General features: G+C 38.3%; 1 protein-coding gene across 5 annotated transcripts in view; it reads right to left on the minus strand.

Moving 5' to 3' along the window:
* The window catches only part of Stxbp5 (syntaxin binding protein 5), a 138,639-nt gene that overhangs the window by 75,885 nt on the left and 37,346 nt on the right, over positions 1–25,408 (minus strand). For all 5 annotated transcript variants that reach the window (XM_038338744.1, XM_038338741.1, XM_038338743.1 and 2 more), the window contains exons 5-8: positions 13,505–13,639; positions 12,275–12,338; positions 6,889–6,972; positions 4,705–4,828 (exon numbers count right to left, since the gene is read on the minus strand). In XM_038338744.1, coding sequence (XP_038194672.1) covers positions 4,705–4,828; positions 6,889–6,972; positions 12,275–12,338; positions 13,505–13,639 — 407 coding nt within the window. The remainder of the gene's footprint in view (positions 1–4,704; positions 4,829–6,888; positions 6,973–12,274; positions 12,339–13,504; positions 13,640–25,408) is intronic.

Here is a 25,408-nt window from a genome sequence, read left to right on the forward strand (position 1 = left end):
GACGCCCCCAGTTAGTTCCTTGGGCAGCTGAGGAGAGGGAGCCTGAAAAGGCCAGTTCCTATAGCCATACTGATGAATTTCTTGCATATCACCATAGAACCTCCACCTGACGATAGAAGAAGAAAATGACAGAGCCCCACATTGGAGCACCGGACTGAGCTCCCAAGGTCCTGATGAGGAGCAGAAGGAGGGAGAACATGAGAAAGAAAGTCAGGACCGTGAGGGAACCTCCAGCTGGCGACAGATGGGGAAGGTGACTGAGCCCCACATTGGAGCACTGGACTGAGCTCCCAAGGTCCTGATGAGGAGCAGAAGGAGCAAGAACATGAGGGAGAAAGTCAGGAATGTGAGGGGTGCGTTCACTCATGGAGACGGTGGGACAGAACTAAAGGGAGATCACCAACTCCAGTTGGAATGCGACTGATGGATCATGCGACCAAACCCGTCTCTGAATGTGGCCAACAGCGGAGGCTGACTGAGAAGCAAAGGACATTGGCGCTGGGCTCTGATTCTTCTGCATGGACGGGCTCTGTGGGAGCCTTCTCATCTTGGTCGATCACCTTCCTGGACCTGGGGGGAGTTGGGAGGACCTTGGACTTAGCATAGAGTGGGGATCCCTGATGGCTCCTTGGCCTTGAGAGGGAGGGAGGGGAGGTATGGGTGGAGGGAAGGGGAGGGAAGGGGGAGAAGGAGGGGAGGGAAGGGGGAGGAGGAGCAGAGGGAGGGGGGAGGAGGAGGGAAGGAGATGGAAATTTTTAAATATAAAAAAAAATAAACCATGAGAAAAAAAAAAGAAATTGGTCATAAAAAGAACAAATAATCCAATAAAAAAATTAAGTACATGCTGGGTGGTGGTGGCACACGCCTTTAATCCCAGCACTCGGGAGGCAGAGGCAGGATCTGAGTTCCAGGCCAGCCTGGTCTACAAGAGCTAGTTCCAGGACAGGCTCTAGAAACTACAGGGAAACCCTGTCTTGGAAAAAAAAAAAAAAAAAAAAAAAACAAAAAATTAAGTACAGACCGAAACAGAGAACTCTCAACAGACGAATCAAAAATGGCTGAGAGACACTTAAGGAAATGTTCAACATCCTTAGTCATCAAAAAAAAAAAGCAAATCAAAACAACTCTGAGATTCCATCTTACACCTGTAAGAATGGCCAAGATCAAAAACACCGATGACAACTTATGCTGGAGATGTTGTGGGGTAAAGGGAACACTTCTGCATTGCTGGTGGGAATACAAGCTGGTACAACCCCTTTGGATGTCTGTATGGCGATTTCTCAGAAAATTAGGAAACAACCTTCCTCAAGACCAAGTAATACCACTTTTAGGTATATATCCAAAGGATGCTCAATCATGCCACAAAGACATGTGCTCAAATATGTTCATAGCAGCATTACTTATCATAGCCAGAACCTGGAAACAACCTAAATACTCTTCAACCAAAGAATGGATAAGGAAAATGTGGTACATTTACACAATGGAGTACTACACAGCAGAAAAAATAACGACATCTTTAATTTTGCAGGCAAATGGATGGAGCAAGAAAACATTTCGAGTGAGGTAACCCAGACCCAGAAAGACAATTATCACATGTACTCATTCATAGGTGGTCTTTAAACATAAAGCAAAGAAAATCAGCCCACAAATCACAATCCCAGAGAACCTAGACAACAATGAGGATCCTAAGAGAGACATAAATAGATCTCATCTACATGGGAAGTAGAAAAAGACAAGATCTCCTGAGTAAATTGAGAGCATGGGACCTTGGGAGAGAGTTGAAGGGGAGGGGAGAGGTAGAAAGGGTAGCAGAGAAAAATGTAGAGCTCAATAAAAATAATAATAATAAAGAAACAGAAGTAAATCTGTTTAGCTTTTATGTATTGAAACTGCATTTCTAAGCATTTATTGCACAGACACAAAAGGACTGGTTAAGAGGGCATGTGTACAAGGACAGAACTACAGCATCATGGCCGGTGTCTATAGATGCAAGATCCCCTGGGACTGCAGTCGCGGTGACTGTGAACTGCCTGACACGAGTGGTGCTCACTAAGTTGACTCTCCAGCCCCAAACACTGTCAGTATTTAGAGCCCACTAGTGCACTGACCGAGGTTTTCTGAGACTACGTTTGTATATCTTCTATAAAAACTGGCTAGGGACAAGAATGTTCTATCTCCTTTTCTTGCTCAACTATCTTTTGAAATTGCTAATATTGTATTTTAGCATTCAGTCTTTTATTTTTATTAATTTGTAAGCTTACTTAAGTAAAAGCACAGGACAGTTCTTTGAACTCTGTAAACTGATTGCCTTGTCAAAACACTGAAAATATCTGGTTGATTATAAAATACAGCTTCATAAATCAGAATAACCCTACTCCACATCTTCTTTCTTTCTTATCAGAAAGATAATTATTACGTTTCTTTAACTTTTTTGGTCATCTAGCTACAATGAGTTGGTCTAAGACCTACTGACATTTTATTCCAGAATTTCATCATGCATATCCATTTTCCCCTGCCAATACTGAAACCATCCTTATTTACTCTGAATACAACTGATCACTAACTGGCAGCCAAGTCAGGTTGTCCCGATGTATTAGCATTATAGTCATGTTCAAGATGTCAATTTTATGTGTACCACTGAAATGTCATTTACTACATCTTGGGCATGAGGTTCAAATTTTCATTATACTCTGATGTATATTCTTCATCACACATAGCTCTGTTTTCATTCCTGCTACTTGTCAAAGCTCTACCCATTCTTGTCAAAATTCCTCTACTTGTGAAGATAGGCTAGTATTGATTTGCAATAATGCCCTGCTTTTTATCCTTTTGTTCCTTTATATATTCTCACTAAAATAATCTTGTGCTTCTCTTTTCTACTTCATAATACCCCTCTTCTTCAAGATCCAGCTTAAATATACTGAATTTGTGAAATATTCCTATTTATCCTCAGTCCAAAAACATAGCCTTATAGTATTACATATGCTTTTATCAACAGCTGTTAAAATGTTTGCAGTTACCAGTTTATCAATCACTTTACTTGACTGTGAAAGTTTATCAAGGCTGATAACATTCTAGTAACTGATCCACGAGAGACTGGAGGTCCTCAATAAACATCTGTTGAGTAAGGTTCATTTAAAAAAAGAATCTGACAATTAGCCTATAATAGTTAATTTATTATATTATATATAACTCAGAACTATCCCAATTCTGTATGTTTGGTTCCATAACAAAATATTTTTGCATACTGAAAAGAATGAGAAATATCTTTATTTGTCTATTTAGTCACATGATGAAAATTATTTCCATAATTTAGGGTTAGATAAAATATAGTATTAGTTTTGTCTGATTTATTTTACTGAATTTAATACTACTATTAGTAAATTTTATGTTACCTTAGTGCTCAAATTATATTCCAATTAGGATATGACTTTCTAAAAAAATTAGTTGGCCAACTGGAAAAACATAATGCCAATATTAATAACATTATTTTGAAATAATAGACTGAGAGAATTTACCATGCTTATTTAGTGAGGAAATGAAGCTCATTTCAAGCACTAAAGACTAGGAATGAGGTGGAATCTGGGCTCTGACTATACGGCAAGAAGAATATGATATATGATGTATTGTTGAAAGTCCATATTCCCCTGGGTATGCCCCAAGAACTGAAAGATACTAGTCCTGACCACTCCAAAAGAATCCCTAAGTGTTTCTCTTGGAGCTCCAGAAGCCAGATGTGATGGTTGCAGCCAGAGACTTAACACAACCCTGCCATGGGGAGCTGAAATACAGGAAGCTTCAAAAGTCCTCCATGTATCCATTCTTCTGCCTTTTGATTCTTTGTATTTAAGAAACAGTCTTATTTAAGATAATCATCAGTCTGACTATAGGGCAAAGACAGTCGGGCACCCTCTCCTCTATTCTTAGGGTCTTAGCTGGGGTCATCCTTTTGGATTCCTGGGAATTTTCCCAGAGCCAGGTTTCTTGCTAACCCCATAATGGCTCCCTCAACCAAGATATCTCTTTCCTTGCTCTCATCTCTGTCCTTTCTCCATCTCAACTATCCCATTCCCTCAAGTTCGCCTCAACCTTCCCTGTCTTCCCTCTTCTTCCCCTTCTCCCCTCCCTTCTACCCCCTTGCCCCCATACTCCCAATTTTGTCAGGCAATCTTGTCTGTTTCCAATTTCCAGGTGGGTCTATATATGTTTTTCTTTGGGTTCACCTTATTACTTAGTTTCTCTTGGATCATAAACTATAGGCTCAATGTCTTTTGTTTATAGCTAGTATCCACTTATTAGTGAGTACTTGCCCTGTAGTCAAATTATCTTAAATATCATCATAGAACCTTTGTCCAACAACAGATGGAAACAGAAGTAGAGACCTACATCAGAGCACTGGAATGAGCTCCCAAGGTCCAGTTTAAGAGTAAAAGGAATGAGAATATGAGCAAACTTGATGTTTCAATGACATTGTCACATATACATCAACAGCTTGTGGCAATTTTAAGAAGACAAAAGTTAAGTCTCTTACAATTAACAACATGATCTGCCTTTGGACAGATGAAGACATGATGTTCAGGCAATATCACAATATTAGTTCCATGAAATGATCATAATATTCTTCACTAAATCAAAATCAACTCCCCCAAACCATACAACAGTCTATCACAATTTGGGCAGTCTTTAACATGGAGGCGTCCTTACCATGAGGAGTGATGGTCTGTACAGGTTTAGCAGGGGACCTCACATTCCATATGGTCAAAGTGCCATCAGAATGACTGCAAATAAATTGTTTTCCTTCATGATGCCAAGCCACAGAGTGAATAGCCTACACAGGGTGAACAATTCTATTATCATACTAGTGACAAATGGTTTGGCAATTGATTTTAATAAATTTTTATAGTTTCCAAGCTAGACAATATATTAACTACATTCTCAAAATAACTTAGTCCTCCCACAATACAAATAAGACATTTCATAATAGAACTGTTTAATTCCTCCTAATAATGCATTTCTTAAGCATACATTAGGACACTGTGACAATGACATATACAATATGACATACAACAAGTTCAGGCAAAGTGTTCTTAGAGCATATCAGAATCAGCCCCACCAAAACATAAACTACCAAGTTACTACAAACAATGCCTGATGGAAGGAATCAGCCACCCTGAGATAAAAGATTTGTTTTAATTAGCTAAAAATCTATCCTAAAATTCAAAATTTTTATTAAGGATTATGATCAATGAAAACTCCTCAGGATGAACATCAAAGCTTATTTTCAATACCTCAGAATAATTATGGAGGCAATTTTTAATCTGAGAAAACCATACTCGTTTCCTTTGAATTACTTTATTCCATGTGTATTAGTGTTTTGCCTCTGTGTACGTCTGTAAACTAGTGTGCTCCTAGTGTACCCAGGGGCCAGGGAGGACACTAGATCGTCTGAAAATAGGGATTACAGAGAGTTGTGTGGCCCCGTGTGGATGCTGGTAATCAAACCTGGGTCCTCTGGAAAGCACCCAGGGCTCTTAACCATCTTTCCAGTACCCCAAGGAGACCCTTAATTCCTGTGCTATCTCTTCAGACCCATGAGAAGATCCTTTCTGATTAGAATATTATACTTCTAATCCACATCCAGAAAGTTTATGTGACTGACGAGTTTTTCCTCTATTTTCTCCCTCTAAATTGTGACTTTTCTCTATAAAATCATATTTTTAGAAAATCAATTCCTGAGGTTTGCTTTGAACTTCTTATTTTCGAGTTGGCGTGATGCACTTTTCATTCTTAATGGTCAGCTGACTTTCAAAGGTGCCCTGCTGAACTATGGGAACTGCACAGCACAGCAAGAAAGCAGTTAACGTAAATGCACAAAAAAGTCTATCATACAATTACAGCCAACACTTTAAATTATTTCAATGTCTCCTTATTTGGGTTCTTTGTGTGCTTATAAATTTAAGCTAAAATTATACAGCATTTTAATTCAGGTTGGATGAAAACATTTACATGATTAGCAACACAGAGTGTACATGTGAACATTTAATACACATTTCTGATTCAAAATATTTCTACCAAAATTTGAAATAGAGTAGTTAGGCAAATAACTCCAAATATACTTAAGTCACTATAAAACCTCAATTTTAAGATAACTTTTACGGGGGCTAGAGAGATGGCTTAGTGGTTAAGAGAGCTGGCTGCTCTTTCAAAGGACCCACGTTCAATTCCCAGCACCCAATGGCAGCTTGCAACTGTCTGTAACTCGAGGATCTTACACCCTCACATACACATACATGTAGGAAAACACCAATGCACATAAAATAAAAATTACATTAAAAATAAAATAACTTTTACCTTTATATATACTACCGTGAAGTTATTTCCATAGAATGTGATCAGTGTTGAGAAGTTAACCAAAGCTATTCAAAGTATTTTTTTAAAAAGAGAAAACACATGTATTGTTTGGAATATGACTGCTGAGCGGTGCAACCTGAATCTAGTGAAGGGGAAATATTAGAGAAATGGATAGTCCTCAAAGCACCGAATGCTCTGCAGAAGGAGCACACGAGGACTGCTGCAGCTACATGAGCTGCGGGTACAACAACGTTTCTCAGAGAGAGCGCCATGACTCAGAAGGTTCACTGATGACTGATACCAACAATGCACTGTGTGCTCTAACTCCTTGGAAAGGAAGGTGATATGAATGTATTACTAATGGAATATATATATATATGTATGTATATATATATATGAATGTATCTTAATGCAATTAGAAAAACTTCTGTAACTACCCTAACATCAAATCTAAGCCAAGACTGAAAATCCAATTCCTTGAAAAGCTGTTGGGAGCTATAGCAATGTCAAGATCTTTATGGACAGCATTGCTGTTACCTCATCATACGTGTATCTGTAGTCAGCCTTCTTCGACTTGAGGTCCCAGAGGACAACTGTTCCAGACTCAAAGCCGATCAAAAGCTGGGGAAAGGAAAGAACACCTTACTGAGAAGTGACTTGTTTTCTGTATAAAATATTTATTTTGGACAATAAAGCTAATCATTCATATGCTTCATGCATAAAACTTTAATATAGTCAAACACCTGCACTGGGAGTTACTAATCACACAGACGACAAATGAGAACATGGCAGGGCGGAGTTACATGCCTTTGATGATTAGCGACTCAAAATACAAGTGATAGTGCAAAGAGAAAGCAAGTTTCTTGAAGTCATGAGCCTATATGCTGATACATTTCTAAAAATTACTAATAAAATTGTGCATTTATATGTGTTTGAGATATTACAATTTCAAAGATCTATATATCATCAAGGAATTTCACTCAATGTACCTACTGATTAATTTCAATAAATCATCCCATATTCTTTCATGAAATTAAAGCTGAAGGTTCCGATAACCATACTGCTTCCCAACATAAAGCCAGATGTATGTTCTACACTATGCACACCCTCTGGAGCCTGACAGTCTCTATACTGTGTGCCCTGATGACCACAAGGAATCAGTTGTCTGTCCCAGACCTGGCAGTCATCATGAATGCTAGTCCTGCCTTCAACAAGAAACACCATTAACTAACTTTAATATGATGTTCTGCATATCTCTCATTTATATCCTCCCCAACCCTAGTACCTCCCTCCTGGAAAAATACAGAGATCTCCTTTCTGACCCATTCCATATATTGGAAGACTGGCTACGATATCCCGAAGCTGAAAAAGAAATACGTATGCTTCTATTTAAAATCTGTCAGCCTCACCATTCTATTCATGATAAAATAAAAAATCAACTATACAGTTATCAGATTTATCACTGTCTGATTTCTACTAAGTTCTCCAAAATTGGCCCTCACACCTCTCCTGCCCAACACACTCCATTTGCTGATTCTGGAATTTGTTTCTCCAAGCATTCTCATATTTAACTTTTGTACATGCTGCCTTCCTGTCTGGGGGGCAGGGTGCTGTTTAAATGGAATCCCCTGATTAGCCCCACTTATCATCAGATATGCTCATAGCAGCTGCCTCTGGGGAAGACTTCCCTGAATGACCACATGTTACATCAATGGCCTTCCATTGTGCTCCAGTAATACTCCATCCTTTGATAGTCAGAAGGGTTAGTTTTTACTATACCATTTTCATCTGAATTCTCTTAGACTATAAAACTGGCTCATTGGGTAAGGACTAAAACTATCTTGTTCACTATTATACTTTTAACATATGTCATGGAGCCTGATATGTTCTTGCCTTATAAATTGTATACTGTCTATCTGTGGCCCCATACCCCTGCCCAGTGTGATAGTTGTAAACACTGACTGTCATTTTGCTAGGCTCTAGAATCACCAAAGAGACATGCCTTTAGGCATGGCTATAAGGGGTTATCGTGCTTATGTTAACTGGAGTAGGACAAACCATCCTAAATGTAGATAGCACCCTCCATGGGCTGGGGTCCTGGACTGAAAGACAACAAAGTGAGCTAAACATTAGCTATGAGAGGTGAACATTAGCTATCAGAGGTGAAATACATACTCCTGAAAAGACCTTGCCATGGTTTCCTTTCCTCCAGAAAGCTTGGATACAAGATATGGCAATGTCCCATAGAGGATGGAGGACATTCAGAAATAACAAGAGGAAAAATTTCCAAACTGATAAACTATGTTAGCAGCTCAAGGTATAGGTAAAGAAAGAGCTCTGGATGTGAGAGTGCCACTTCACAGACTTGTAACTTTAAGGAATTTGCTTTGACTGTTCACATTTTTAATAATCTAAGGAGGTCACAGTACTCTTTAGCCTCTTTCAGCCTAACACAACATCCAAATGAAGTCTGAATTATGTCCAACAAGTTAGGGTTGAATGATTGCAAGCTTCTCAGATCTTCTCTGCAGAAGCAAGTCAAGGAAAATAAGAACCTCAGTTATGTAAGTCCTCGGAAAATCTCCACACGATTTATTCCTGCTAGAAGGCTTCATTTGGCAGTGGGTGGCAGTTAATGTATGGGGCCCTAACTGGTCAAAGTGCTGAGAATGACTATTTAGTGTTTAGTCCTAAAAGGGACATCTTTATCATGACCACTGCCATGCCCCCCAGACTCACAAATACACATAAACACACACACACACACCACAGAGAGAGAGAGAGACAGACAGAGAGAGAGAGAGAGAGAGAGAGAGAGAGAGACTAAGTTGGTGAGCATCACAGAAGAGGGAGCACAAAGAATATGAAAGGCAGGGGAAGGGAAAATGTTTCTGGCAGGACATGGCTATTGCATTCATAAACTCACAGCCACTGCGGTCACCTGAACTAGAGCTATCCTGCCAACACTGTAGCAGGCATGGTACAGGGAAAACCAAAGCTCCATCCTAGCTGAGGAATTACAAACAGTTAAGGTGCTGAGGTGGGGGGGGGGAGTCATTTTCCATAAGTGGTACAGGCACTTGGAAGTTGTCAATGCCAACCCAATTAGACCCAGTGGTAATTTAAAAATAAAAATAAAAAAAACGTAAGAACAGAATGGGGACTTTTTAGGGTGAAAATGAGGTCTAGAGAGAGGAGGGGGAAGTAATAGAGAGTAATGTGGTCAAGATGCATAACATACATGCAACATGCAAGAGAGCTTCACACATGTATATGAAATTAACATACGTTTAAAAAGAACTGTTGCTACTAGAATGTTAAATAACTTAGAAAGATGTAAAAACTCTGCAAATCACTTGCTAATGTCCTAATTTTTCTCCTCTATAACCAAGCATAGTGGTTAACACTTCTAATCGTAGCACTTGGGAAGCCTTTGAGACAAAAGGACTGTGAGATCCAGGCCAATTTGTGCTACACAGTAAAATCCTGCATAAAAAAACAAATAAGTAAGTAAAAAGCGTGGAGTTATTGTTAGATTGTTGGTAGAGCACTTGTTTAGCATGTGCAAGCCCTAAATTCAACGTCCACCACATAAACAAGTGGTTGCACTGAGTATGAACACAGCTCTATTTGGTTCATGGCAGCAGTGATATGCATGCATTTCTAACATGGCAGGGAAACATGCATAATGTAACATTTGCATGGCTGAAGTACTATGGATGTAGAAGAGAATATATTTTCTGTCAGAATTATCTGGCCAGCCGGGCGGTGGTGGCGCACGCCTTTAATCCCAGCACTCGGGAGGCAGAGGCAGGCGGATCTCTGAGTTCGAGGCCAGCCTGGTCTACAAGAGCTAGATCCAGGACAGGCTCTAGAAACTACAGGGAAACCATGTCTTGAAAAACCAAAAAAAAAAAAAAAAAAAAAAAAACCAAAAAAAAAACAATTATCTTGCATTATCTTGCCAGACATTATTTATATATACTTTTAATTTGGACCTTACGGTATAGAGAAGTCAGTAGTGGTGAGCTAGCCCTGGACACAAGACTGACAGAAGCCAAAGCAAGGAGGCAGCAAAGAGCAGTCTGCAACTGGAGAAAAGTGACTAAGCCTTCAGCACGGCCTTCTAGAGAGGATACCGTGAAAAATAAGGAAATCCAGACTACAGTTTAAGGAAAACTCAGTCATCCTGTCAGACAGTGCAGACACACTCAACACTTAAACAAGGAACCACCAAGATGAAAATGACTCTCTAGGAAGGTTGGACTCAGTCCTAAATGGGATATCTTCATCAGACACTTCCCCTTCAAGGCTATGCAGAAGAGGAGGTGGAAAGATTGGGAGAGTCAGGGGTGGTGCATGGTTCCAAGGCAACACAGTCTTCCAGACCCAGTGGAACTGATGCACACAGGAACTCACAGAGACTGAGGCAGCACTCACTAGATCTGCACAGGTTCAAACCGCACGCTAAGTCCAGAAAGCTATTTGCAGTTGATACCTGCTGGGAATGCACAAACTGGTTTTCTCCAATGGAGCATCACTGGGTACAACAACCATGTCAAGGCAGTCTCCACACTCAGGAACAGTTAGACAACACAAAACAAACTCCACTTTGTGGAGCGGGGAGGGGCTTTCTGCTTCACTTTATTTTGGTTTTTGTGGGTCTTACTTATTTTTTTGTGTGTTTTGATTTTTATTTTGTGTGTGTGAGTGTGTGTAAGGTGTAAAAGAGAAAGCGAATGCAAGTAGTTGTTGGGGAGGGTGGTGGAGAGGAGTAGGGAGGGTAGGAAATGAGTAAAATATATTATATAAAATTTTTAATCAATGGAGAAAAAGAAATAAAAGGAGTATTGCTGATTGCCGTCAACTGTGACAGACCTCATGAGAAGAGACACTACAACGAAAAGCTGGAATGACTTAGGAAGTAACTCCACGTCAAGGGAACCTTGCTAATTCTCTGGGCTTTCGAGTCAGAGGCTTGGCTTTTAAACAGACATCTTTTGTAAAAGAAAAAGAAAGCAATAACCAGGCTCCTGTACATTTGCTGTATGTGATGCTTCCTTTCAGCCATATAACCCATGGTCACTAGCCAACTAGAAATAGTCCAGGTATGCATTTGTGTTTCGGTGGCAAGCTGAGAATAGTGGTAAATATTTTATAGGTTCGCCCTTTCTCACCGAGAGAAGAAAACATTGAGTCAAATCCCTTCACAAGATAAAGTTTTCCATCATTGATTTCTGACAAACTTTCTGGTGCTCATTCAGGTTAATGTTCTAAAATTATACAGGTAGGAAAGTGCCATTATTAAGTGGGACTACATGAAAGATGGTTAGTGTAAGAAAACAGAAATTCACAGAAAAGGAACTTTTATTATTGTTAAATGTATTGATTAACCCAAGCTAACAATAGCTAGATAAAAGCGGCATAAGTATAAAAAAATTGAACAAGACTTTTAGAACATAACAAAAATGTCTCTATATTATTAATCAGGCTTATTTATGAAGAAAAACTTAAGGAAGTTGACCCGTAGAAGCTATTTATGATAATGTAACATGTGATAAGCATTATAAATCTGTAAACTAGATTAAGAATCACAATCCCTCCCTCCCAATCCCCCCAAAATACCTGCATATGTTATCAGAAAATCAGGGAAAATATTCCGAGTCTGTTGAATACAAATGAATACCTTATATTTATTAAGTTCTATTTATGCTTTAAATTTTTTAACCCTTTTAATTAGAAATCATTCTAATTCTTCCACTTGTTCTTCATAAAGAATAACAAGCCGTTACATTAGTCGATATACAAACCTTGGTCCAATCTCAACTTTTAGGCAACAGTGCTGCCCTAGGACAGTTTGCATATTTAAAAGTCAAAACAGCACGGATTAATTAACAAATGTTTGTTTAGAAAAAAATTCTACCTTCCCCTCATCCATGGGATTATCACTTATATGGACAACAGGGCCTGGGTGAGATTTAGATGACCTGAAAAAAAAAATAAGGCTTTTTACTCAAATAAAAGTTTTAGTATTCATCACAATAAAAAAGACTAACTTACGAAGAAAATATTTACATTGTCAATAAAAGAAAAAATGGTGAAATTCATATGATTGTAAGTTAAACTTTATAATTGCATTTTTCTATATAGAAGAGGTCTTCAATTTAGTCAAACATTTAATTTGGCATAGAAAATCTCCTTTCATTGTGAAATTAATATTTCAAAACAATGTAACTTTAGTGCTAGGTGTCAGTTGGAATATCCCAAACAATTCTACAGCTCCTATCAGAAGCAGAAAAAAAATCTGTTTTAGTTTTTCTGAAAACCCAGAAATGAATGGTACCTACACCTAAACCAGAGAGAGAAAGAGTAACAATATTACTGGACTATGTCCAAGCACTGGGAAGAGCATGTCCCTGTTCATAAATGCTGGAGCCTGGGACACTGCACCCCTTCAGCACTGCGAAGGCTTAGAGCACCCTGCTCACTAGGTGTCATGATCAACACAAAGAACAAACGGGAAACCCACACTTCCAAGAAAGGGAAGAATGTCCCGTCATACAAAGTTCTTCTGTTTTAAAAGATTAAAACTGTAGAATGTGTTTAAAAAGAGTTTTTTGCAAACAGCTTTAACCTTTGTCCTCATATAAAGACTGTAAGTGGAACTCACAGAAACAGTCGACACAAAAACCTTTCGGGAAGTACAAACTGCATTAGAGATTCTGGGCACCACAGTTCAATCCGATTTTTGTTAATCGTGGGGATACACTAATTTTAATAAACATTTACATTGCATAATTATTAGAAGATATAAAAGACATATAATTAGAAGGTTAAGAAAAAATTGAATTAGAAGATAAAAGAAAAATGAATGTTTTCAAACTAGCAAGGATAACTACAGCATTGAAACTATTAAATGTAAAGTTTATATACAGATGAAAACATATATTATGCATTTATAAATATATATGGATATAAAGGGCTTAAATTTAATAACCGTCCTGACAATAGGATATTTATTTTAAAAAAACAAAAGAATTATATCTAATATCACGAATGCCTGATATCTCAATCCCACATGGATTCACTAACATAAAGCTATAAGATACTAATACATGATACTTTCAGATACGGAATATTGGCTCAGACTTACAGTTCAATGGCTTTATTCCACATAATGACATAGCCTGAGAGTGTGAAGGACTCCACATTGACAATATGTATATTACCTCGTTCAGTGCCCACATAGAGCCACTTACTCTGGAAAGGTAGATGGCAAAATGTAACCCTGAAAAAGAAAACACAAACAGGAAGAAAATTAGAGTATCTGATATCCTTTCCTGACTGTATTACATAGTTACTTATGAGGTAATTAGTGTGCTTATTATATATAATAATTATATACATAATTTTAAAAGGAAAATATAAAATAATTATATTTATAATCAGAAAAGGCAAAACTGACAATGAAATAATCTGATTCATCTATTCACTGTCATCAATATTTGATCATGCTAATTCAACTTGTATATCAAACATATAGCTTTACAGTAAGGCATGGTAAAGAGAGAATGGATTCTGAAGTAAGAACATGTTCCAAATCTGGCTACATTATCCACTGTGTACCCATGCGTACATCACAGATCTAACTTTTAAGTCAATATTCAACCATAATAATAATGTTCAAACAATTATACCAATAATATTATTAATAACAACAAATAATACAAACTGAGAATAACTACTACAAGGTTATATGTACGAATGCAATGCTAGGCATCTGGCAAGAGCGTATATACGCATCTTTGTTATCTCATTAAATGCATAATTTCAATACAGAGATTCTGCAAGATGAAAATACATATTTAACCAATGAAATATAGCTCATTTTTATTCCTTTTTAGAGTTAAAGTTCAGGCAGACATTAAGGTTTAGACATTCATAATTTCTAATATCTCATGATAAAATATACTCTTTCAAAAAGATTTGTGTGAATTTATTACAATGAACTACAGACATACCTATTTAACCAGCAAAATAATTTTATAGCGCAGTCAGAGTATCACTTTTCTGACATTCTTGGGATTAAAGTGTTTTAGATTTCAGACACTGTCACATTTTGAAATAGTAGTATATAAATAATAAGATATTTTTGGAATAGGACATGAGTCTAAAGACAACATTGGTTTAAATCACAGCTATACCTTGTAATATAGCTTGAAGGCAATTTTGTACAACTTGTGTGTGCCTACGTTTTGACTGAATCCCGTCCTATGAAGTAATTGCAGAATTTTCCATTTATTGTCATATGGGTACTCAACATTTCAGATTAGAGATCATTTCCTACTTTATGAACAATCAGCCTGTTCTTTGCTATTTCCAAGGTTTACATAACACCTTTTTGAAAACCTTAAGGAATAAGGAAAAGGAAGAAATTTGGATTAATGGGTAAGTGTAATAACTTAGTTGTGACAATGGTTCAACAAAGTGTGCAGATATGAATCAAAAGTGAAACATTTTTACATTTTTAATTTATGTTACTTACAACTCACAAAAACTGCTGAATATTTTTGTTTAAACAGATCTGTGGATTTAGGAATTATGAAAAATTATCTAGCTCCACTTAACATATAGACAGAAGCAATAGTGTTAGACTGCCCAGGTTCAATTTCCAGGTCTCCCATTTATTAGTATGTGTTCTTAAGCAAACTATTCAGTTTTTCAATCTCCATTTCTATGTAGCAAAACAGATTTACTTCACAGTATCCATCAGTGATTAGTAAGACAAAAATTTAAGATACTTAAAACAGGGCCTGACGTTAAATATTCAACGAATGTAAACTGTATATTGTTAAAAATAAATTATATTCTCAGGCTGGAGAGATGGCTCAGCAACCAGATAAAAGCATGGGCTGCTCTTTCAGATGACCTGTCTTTGATTCACAGTCCCTGCATGGTGGTGTACAACACGACATTGAACCGACCCATGTGGATGCTAGAGAACCAAACTCTGGTCCTTTAGAAATGTGGCCAGAGCTCTTAATAGCTTAGCCAACTTCCCAGTCCCCCAAATTATTTCTTTCTAAAACTACCCTCATTATTTAAATGAGCTAAGGGAGAGGGAAACATAATGGTGTTGATTACAAGTTGTCTGATAATTTCTAATCCACTTTCTTCCTCTTTCTGAGCATATAGTTGTATGACGAGTGGAAAAACTAAAATTCCTCTAACAACCAAGTGAAAAAAACTGAAATAATACCCTGCTAGTCATGCTAGTGAAAGGACAAGGAGAAAGTGTCATTCCCTAAACAAACTTCGGGGGGGGGGGGCGCTCAATATCTCACAATTCCTACCTAAAATTTCAAACTGTATAATTCAATAATTTAGTAACACAATGCAAAGTCATGCTTGGGACAAAATGGATTCGACTTGCTATATCTAACAATGTTCTTTCAATCTGCTATACAAAGTTAACCATGTTTCTCAATTTATAAATTTAGAATCTTGCGTTTATATTGAGAAATTAAAGGGTAAGCTTAAGGTGAAGCAAGCTTTTTTATGTAGTAACAAACAGTTTAAGGAGACTGAGATGAACTTAAAAATTTTATATATGTATATGAGTGAGCAGGAATTGCAAGGGATTTTTTGCCATTTAATGAATCCAAGAAAGTATTCCATAATATAAATATAACACTGTTGACATAGAACAGCCTTGAGACAAATAAATGTCAAACTTGGAATATCTTGACCAATGGCTGAAGATCACATGGTCTATAACACTGATCCACCACTGAGTTACTGTATTATTAGCAACCATTCCAGAGACAAGAATTGGAAAGATATTTGCGTACTCTGGCTAACTTGGTTTTTTTAATGTTTCTAGGACCCAGATAACACACGATGATGTCCACATAAGGCAGACATTGCTCAGGCCTGCAGGCAGAACCAACCGGGACATTTGAGAAAGGCTGGCTGGATCATCTGACAATGGAGCAGCTATAACTGCAGTTGCCCAGCTGACTGAGGACAGGGAAACCCACTCCCACTCCGTTCCCAGAGCTGGGCTGCTGACCCAGAGGACAATGAGCGAAGGGACACTCATAGCCATCTTGGCAGTTTGAGGATGTTTTCCTACGCAGCAGTAGGTACCTGAACTACTACTATCATAACTCAAAATTATCTTAGCTGAAAATGAAGACAAGCATACAAATCAAACAGGAAAATAAATTCTTATATTTATAAAATCAAGTTTTAAAAGGGCCAGAAAAACTTGTCAGGAATACATACAGTTCCAAGTAGCATGAGGCTAAAATACTACCTTGAATCAAAACCAAATTCTTGTTCATTCTCTGATTCTCATACTCTGTCTGTCTGTCTGTCTGTCTGTCTGTCTACCTACCTACCTATCTATCTATCTACCTACCTACCTATCTACCTCCCTACCTGCCTCTCTCTCATTTCTCATCTCTCTCTCCATATTTGCTCACACACACACATACACACACACACACACACACACACACACAAACACACCCCTATTCATGCGCTTACACAAACTTGCTATATAAAGTTGGTCCTTTTGCCCAAATTTGCTATTCTTGTTAAGTTTTATGAACAACTGGAATATGTTTTCTTATCTTTCTATCATATTTCCAAAAAAAGCAAAACATGAAAAATTTGAGGTTGGGAGAGTTGTTCCTCCCTCCCTTTTTAATTTTTTTTTAAAAAATTATAGTTTGTGTGTGTGTGTGTGTGTGTGTGTGTGTGTGTGTGTGTGGTGTATGTACTTGTGGATATGTCTATACCAGGATACATGTGTGCAGTTTTGGACACAACTTTCCAGAAGCAGTTCTCTCCTCTACCATGGGTTCGGAGATCAAACTCAGGTTGCCAGTATTCTGTGGCAAGTCCCTTGTACCCACTGAGCCATCTCTCTTGTTTTGCGTTTTGTCAGCCAGTGTCTCGCACACATAGCCCAGGCTACCCTTCACTTGCCATGTGCATGTCTCTCCACACATGGAATCCTGGACTCATTCTGAGTTTCAGTCCATTTATTCTCTCCTGAAAATTACTGCTTCTAATTTCTACCAAGTTTTGGTGGAGGGAACAGGGGTTCCTAGTTAAAAAAGTACTGCCACCTTGTAGTTCTTTTTCAAAACTATACTATCTTGGGTATTCTAGATTGGTTTTTGGCATGTGAGTTTTAGAATCATGAGTAAACTTTCTGAGCTTCTGATTGTAGTGCTACCCAATTTATAGATGGATCTGGGCTGTCTGAGCACTGGATTGAGACTATTGCCAGTGGATAAACAACCGAAGGCAATCACCCCTTCTCTCCCTGATGTATGGACAGGAATAATAGGCCTGCAGTGATGGGTAGCCCCCTGGGTACCTCCTCTATCCATGCCTTGCTGTTACTTTCTTGTTTTTAAATCTGACGAACTGCATAAGAGTTAGGTAGCTCTTTCAGTGTAAGCTTATTTTAGCTCCAAGTTTTCTTCAGCTATACCTGATCACTCCTTTCCCTCCAAGGTTCTGTTTTTACTACCGTTTCCCTGGCAACTATATGAAGGAAATCTCTGTATTATTCATCTCATGGCAGACTCGGCTCACTGCCTTGCAGTGTTCGTTTTTTATTCACATAAATTAATCTTAACTTCATTGGAGAATCATAGAAATGAGAATCGGCACTAAAACATTAAATCCCCAATAACAGGAAACTAATAAATTCATGAGCTGCTTATTTTTAGATACCTAAGCAAAGTCTAACAAACTGTATCAATAAAAATAAGGCAACATAAAGTATAAAAGAAACACAGTAAGCATAAAGGGGAACATGAGCCCTCAATACAATGGGGTACAAGCCTCTCTGATCTTCATGGTATAGACGCTGATCATTAAGCTCAGTCAAGAAAACCTCCAAACGGAGAAGCAGCGAAGGGAAGACAGCACGTGCCTGCGGCTGAGCAGCCAAGGCCTCCCTCACCCTGTCCTAGCTCTTCTGAGCCGAGCTAGCAGTGTTCTTGCTGACACAGTTTTCTTACTAGAGAATTAAATAAATAAATAAATCCCACAGGCTCTCACTCTGATGCACACAAATCGCGCTGCTTTCTGAGAGAAATCCCTCTAGGCTCCTGCTAATGCAGGAGGATGAAATTTTAAACTTTACATAGGCCTTCAGTCTGGCTGAGAGTGGTGGGGTCACCTTTTATTTCTTAAAGGAACCTCTTGTGCAAATAAACACTGGGGAGACACTCAGTGTAGCCGTCATCTTCTAAACTTCCCTAGATACATTTGCACAAGTCACTCTCCTCTGCCACCTCACCGAAGTGAGAATTCTACTCAAGTATGTTTCCTTCAATTCAGCACTCTCTACTTGCATTTTATCATAAAAAAGCAAGGAAAAAATATCACACCTCCAACATTTTCCTGGGAAGTATCAACTAAAAATAGACACTAATCATGCATTCATTATGAAGGAGACAATTTTCTGAGGCCTTTGCCCCGTGTAAAGAGGAAGCCCCTTCTCCAGGTCCCATTAACACGTTTCTTGCTCCGTTCTGAGCTCTACTGACAACCAACAGACAGGTGTACAAGAGTAACATGCACACAGCCTGCTAGAGGCAACTGAAGGCTTTTCTCTCATATGCCTCAAAATTCACGCCCAATATACCCACTGGTGCATTCCAAAACCACTTCCATATGGGTTAGGTAGTCAACAGGCACATACAGCACAATACTATTTGCGATTGATGTCATAGTGGTGCTAAGTTCATTTAGATTCATTCTACAAATGCTGCTGTGAAATATTTTTCTCTAGACATAGTATGGCTGCTACCACCTGGAAATTAGAGCAAAGTGATTGCTCCAAGCAGAGACTCATAGCTGTGGTCTATGATCCTCACCAAGCATTGGAATCACTCCCTCCCTCCAGCCTGTCTCCAGCCTGCACATGATTCTGCCCCAGCTGCAAATGTTTCTGGGCAGTGCTAGAGAAGACAAGAGGGAGGCGGTCAACTCAAGGGAGGATTCCACCCATGCAACTTTCAGAAGTGGGTCATCATGGAAAGTGGGTTTTCCATGATAAAGCTGTTTTGGTATCATTCACATTCTGGTAACCCTTCACCCAAAGCTCCTGTAACCCAGCCCTCTAAACTCTCTTGTTCAGCAAGCTTGACTTAGGAAGAATCATTGTTTTCCATTGTCAGTGGGTCTTGTTGAGTATATGTTTGTTTCCCCCAAGGAGAAGTACCAACAGATGCTCACAATATAAAACCATAGAACGATTCATTTCTCAGAACACAGCCCCCTTGCTAAGTGATAACCTACTCGGATTGTAAAAATCTGCAGTAGCTTTTACTGCTGTAAAACAAATCATAATAAACATAGTGAATTCAAACTCATTTACTGTTTCAGTCTCTGTTGGACACATGTCTAAACCCTGTGTCTGGAGACTATGTTTAGAAGCCCAGAAGCCTGAAAGGCAGGTTACTGAACAGCCAAGCTACATCCTACATACTTTTCCAAAAACTGAAAAATCTCCAAGTTCAGTTGGGTTGCTAAAAAAATTCAACTTCTATAGTTGCAAGACAGTCTACAGGTCCTAGCTCTCCTTCAGGCCCTACAATGTGACTCCCTCTGTTTTCAAGACCAACACAGAACAAGATTCTTTTACTAAATCCATCTTAGACTCCAAGCTTAAGTGTCAGGAAGACTCCAGGGCTTTTTAAAAAATTCACCTGTTTACATCAAACCCACTGACAATTAATTGTCCTATCTAAAGGAGAACTAAACTGGGAACTTAGTCACACCTCACTTAGAGGAATGTGTGTTTAAATAGCAAAGGTCCCAGGCTAGCAGCTGCTCTTAGGCCATGCTTAGGAGCAGAGCTCTCAGGGAGCATGTGAATACCATGACAGCTTTCCCAGAATGCCTGGCGCAGTTTTCCTACCAGCAAGTCATGAGAAACGAAGTTTCCTTGCACTTTCTGAAAAGGAACTGTGGCTTATTTAGTATTTTCCTGCTGACATATTTCCAATTAAAAATAACTGCAAAAGACCACATAATAATTTCACTACGTGTTTTAAATCCCCAAATCTGAAGCACTCATGCCAAGTCACATGACACAAGAGAGTCTACTCGCACTCCAAGCTACACGCTGTCCACTGTACAAACATAACAAACAACACGATTTCCAACTGTACCACTCACTGTCTAAGTATTTTATACAGGAGGAACTTACTCTATTTAATAAAACGTATGAACCCATGCTTGTATTTACATCTTATTACATCTTTCATTTAACCTTTTACATGCTAATTTATTGTAAGTCTTCTACATGAGCTACTAGTCTCTTTGTACAAAGTTTTGGCTATGACAGATACTTCATCTCAGAAGTTAGCCAATATTTTTTTTTTTTTTTGGTTTTTTGAGACAGGGTTTCTCTGCAGCTTTTTTTTAGAGCCTGTCCTGGAACTAGCTCTTGTAGACCAGGCTGGCCTCGAACTCACAGAGATCCACCTGCCTCTGCCTCCCGAGGGCTGGGATTAAAGGCGTGCGGCCACCGCCGCCCGGCTTAGCCAATATTTTGTAATCATCTTTTCTTCTACAGTTTCAAATTCATCAAATGGTGAGGATTCTTATTTAACTCTGCACACCAGGAGGACTCACCCCCACTGCTGCTCTGCTACGGGAGGGAGGCACCCCACTTGCCAAGCAGTTCTTTTCTTAGGAAGTTTTTATTAAATATCACTGATTCTTCCATGATAGTTAAACCAAAATAACCTCTGAGTATGAGAACTAATATATCAGATAATTTAATTTAGAATACATAAATGATTTAAAAATATGCATCTATGATTAAATGAAACAGTCATATATGAAAATGCATCTTTAGAAATGTATTTCAGTATCGCCTGCAACTACTAGGACATCTGAGGAGAACGAGTTACCCTGCAGCATTTCAGTGAGGAGCATTTCCTTGACTGCCTGAAACTGGATCACATTATATGGAAGAGTTTCACAAACAATAGGAACTGTGAGTTCAAGGGAAATATCAGACAACTTTAACCCTGAATCTGAATAGGGAGTCTATACATTTAACTCAATTCTTAGTTTTCATTTTTTATCTTAGTATTCAAAACTCATGGAAATAATAGCACTGTTGAGAATAATGCTCATTCTAACTCATAGTGATGAGTTTAAAGGAGGAGGAGGTAGTGTATCTGTTTATTAATCCATGACTTCTTCCTAATTAAATGTCCTTCAAAGGAAAAAATATCAAAGTGTAAGCCAAGTGGAACACTTTCTGCAAAATGCCAAATAGAATTTCACTTATCAAATTCTCTGTTTCTATCAAAGCCAAGATCTTCTCCTTTGCATGAATAAATTCAGTGGTGCATGACAAGGTTGCCAATTCCAGGCAAGAACAACAGAAACATGTTAGTTTCTAGGGCTGGCACAGTAAATTGGCACCAGCAGAATTTCTTCGCTTACAGTTCTGAGAGCTACAGGACATCCAGATGTCAACAGGGTTCTTAGGACTCTGGAGCAGGAATTGCACCCAGATCCCGGGCCCTCTCTTAGCTTCTGGTATTGCCAGCTATCCTTTATCCCTTAATTTAAAGATTCAATTCTCCAGTCTGAAGAAGATATTATCTCAAATATCATTACATGATATTCATTCTCCCCTCCCTCCCTCCCGTGTGTGTGTATGTGTGTGTGTGTGTGTGTGTGTGTGTGTGTGTGTGTGTGTGTGTAAGAGACACCGGTCAGATTAGTACTGGCCACATTAATTAATTTCATCGCAAAGACCCTACTTTTAAATAAGGTCACATTTGGGAGTTAGAACTTGAACACTATTTGGGGAGACACAATTCAGTTTATAACAGGGGTCAGAGCAGTAAAAACCGCACCAAAGGTCTCCCTAACACGTATCACTTTACTAATTCCTTTCGATGCTGTGGTTCACACTACTGGCAAATGAATTCCTGTGGTAAAAATTACATGTTAGATTAATTTCTAAAGGGTTCTGAACCTGGTGATAACATATGAAGCTATATACTAATTATAGAAAAAATTAAAACAAGTTTTTTTCTGAGTTTTGAAATTATGAGTACTTTTTCTTTTAAGTACTCACTTCTACCCTTTATTCTGGTTGGCTGCAAACTACTTCCTTTTGTGATAAATCAACCTCCGTCATAAGTTGAAGTCCTAGTCATCCCTGTCCCACAGAAGAGAAGACTATATTTAGATATTACCAAGATAAAGTAATTGTATCAGCCCTAATTCAAAGTGGCTGGTGTTCTCATAAGAAATTAGGGCCCAGCACCCAGGGAAACAATGGAAGACAGGGAGAAGACAGCCAGCTGCCCGTCTACAAGCTACAGCTTCAGAAGACAGCAGGGAAACGCAGCTCTAGTGCTTCCCCTGCCTCTGGATAATCAGGTGACTCTCAACCAGGACTTTAGGACATTCCTTAGGGTTTTTTTTTTTCACAACATTAAAAGTCATTCTTTGGAAACTGAAATGCATATTTATTCTTTCAGTATTAATAAATGACATTTAATTGGGCAGCAGGGAAGTTTATCTAGTCTGCTTAGCTTTGACCAATATCCCAAAAGTAAGACTCATGCTCTTTTTTTTACTGCACCAAATATCTGCCCAGCAGTCAAGACTAAGATGCATGTTGTACAACTACCCTCAGAGTAAATAGGAAAATAGTGGGGAAAAAAAAGTATTCAGCATTGAAGAGAAATAAAACTGGTAAGACTATGAAACTTAGAGAAATTTTCTGTTAATCAGAAAAACATCACACAAAGCTGCAAAGTAATTTTCTCAAATTTGCAGAGCTAAGGCAAGACTCGAACTCAACTACCTGTTTATTTTTTCTTAAACACCACCAAAGCAGAACCTATCAAAACATATTCACATTACAGGTTTGTGCAGAACTATATGTTTAACACTAACTGTAAGCAAAATTTCTAAAGAAGTGGAAATTTTAATACTACAATTTACTACAATTCAAAAATTAAACTATAATAAAATATATATTATAGAAAATAATTTTAATTACTATCTAGTATTTCTACTGTATGTACAGAAATTTTTACTAGCATAAAATCTAATTATTACTGAAGACAAAACAATGCACAAACATGAAGGCTTAGGGTAACAATTCTTCAATATCTTACAAATAGCATTTAGTGCATTTTTCATATTTTTCCTACCGTTCTTAAGTTTCAGAAGTAAAAATGCAAATGGCATAATAGGGAAATAGTAATTTAAACAAGTTAACTCAGATTCATACTGGAATGAGAACAAACTAGGCTCCTGCTCTCAGAAGTTTGAAGCCAACTATAAAAGTAAGCAGTGTGGTCATAACCCCCTGCTGCAGCGTGGTCATCATCACCCCTGCTGCAGTGTGATCATCATCACCCCTTGCTGTAGATTTCTTTTTTGCTGGGTCTATCACTCAAGTTAGGGATAGCTCTGGCCCTTGGAATAATAGTACAAGAGATGAGTATCACTTCAAGGTAGGATCTTCCTCAAGGGTTATAGATAGAGGTTTCTCTCCTACCTGGTCCTGCAGCTGTTCAGTCCCAAAGAAACACACTGAAGTCTACATTAGTTATACACTGTTGGCCTAGTAACTAAGGCTTTAATTTACATCTTAACCCATAATTCTTTTCTGAATTAGCCACGTGGCTTGGTACCTTTTAGCATTCCCACCTTGCACCCTCTGTGTTTGTGTGATGACTTCAGACTGAGCTTTTCCTCTTCCCAGAATTCTCCTGTTCTGGTCACCTCACTTATATGTTCTGCCTGGCTACTGGCCAATCAGCATTTTATTAAACTAATACAAGTGACAAATCTTTACAGGGTATGAGAGCATTGTCCCACAGCACTTTCCTTTTTTTTTTTCAAAATAAAAACTCTGAATCTAATCTCCTTTGTTTAATTTTCTTCTTGACCATTATCCATAACAACTGTAACCAACACTCTAAACAAAGACACATCATAATCCATTTTGGGGAATGTGGGTATAGTTTTCCAGGCTACTTCCTGCTGATTGGGGATGCTGATATTCTTATGGGGACCTAAAGAAAATTTAGGATTATGGTCAAATCCTGACTGAAATATTCTGTGAGGCTTGATCATGTCAGCCAGCAGTCTTGTGGCTGTTCTGGATGTAGAATTCAGAGAGAACTCCTACAGAGGTCCTCTGAAATGTTGGATCATCTGGGCCATTCGCTCCTATCGGGGATTTCTTCAAGGGGGTCTTCCTTGATCAAACCTGATTTTTATTAACCCAGAATGAATCTACAGCACCTCATTTCCTGTGGAAACAAAAGCAAACCCTCTTCTCCAAAGTAACATATCTTTTGACTTAAATTTTGAAGTCAAGGCATTTTCAAAATATTAATGTTGGATTAATCCATCAGTATTTATAATCAAATGTCTTTTAGCAGCTGTTGCTTATTCCTCAGCCATCAACAATTCAAAGACAATACAATAACATACAGTATTCAGATTGTCTGTGTATTTTTCATCTTTATGTGATTTAATTTTAAACTCTATTTCTTTTATTTTTAATTTTTGTTTTTTTGAGAAAGGGTTTCTCTGTGTATCTCTGGCTGTCCTTGAACTCACAGAGAACCTCCTGCCTCTGCCTCCCAAGTGCTGGGATTAAAGGTATGTGCTACCACACCCAACTACCCTGTTTCTTTCTTTTTAAGGACTTTATCCTTTTTCTTTTCTCTCCCAAACCTACATATATTTTTAAACACACTGTAAACTGTTTAGAGGGTTTTTTAAAATCTGAATCTATCTTTACTGTATTTCTCTCTTTTTCTGATCATGTGAGTCTTTAATTTGCTACATGATATGGTTAGGATTAAAGCTTTCATGGATAGACCCACCCCATTCCTTAGCTTTCTAAGAGCCTAGCTTCATGGTAGAGGTACTGGCAGGGGCCATGTTTATTGCCACAACTCTGTGGAGTTTCAAGGTCTCTGCTATCACCAATAAGCATACTGTCAGCTATTCATAAACACCA

Source organism: Arvicola amphibius, chromosome 8 (genome assembly GCF_903992535.2).
Source record: "Arvicola amphibius chromosome 8, mArvAmp1.2, whole genome shotgun sequence".
Taxonomy (NCBI): Eukaryota; Metazoa; Chordata; class Mammalia; order Rodentia; family Cricetidae; genus Arvicola; species Arvicola amphibius.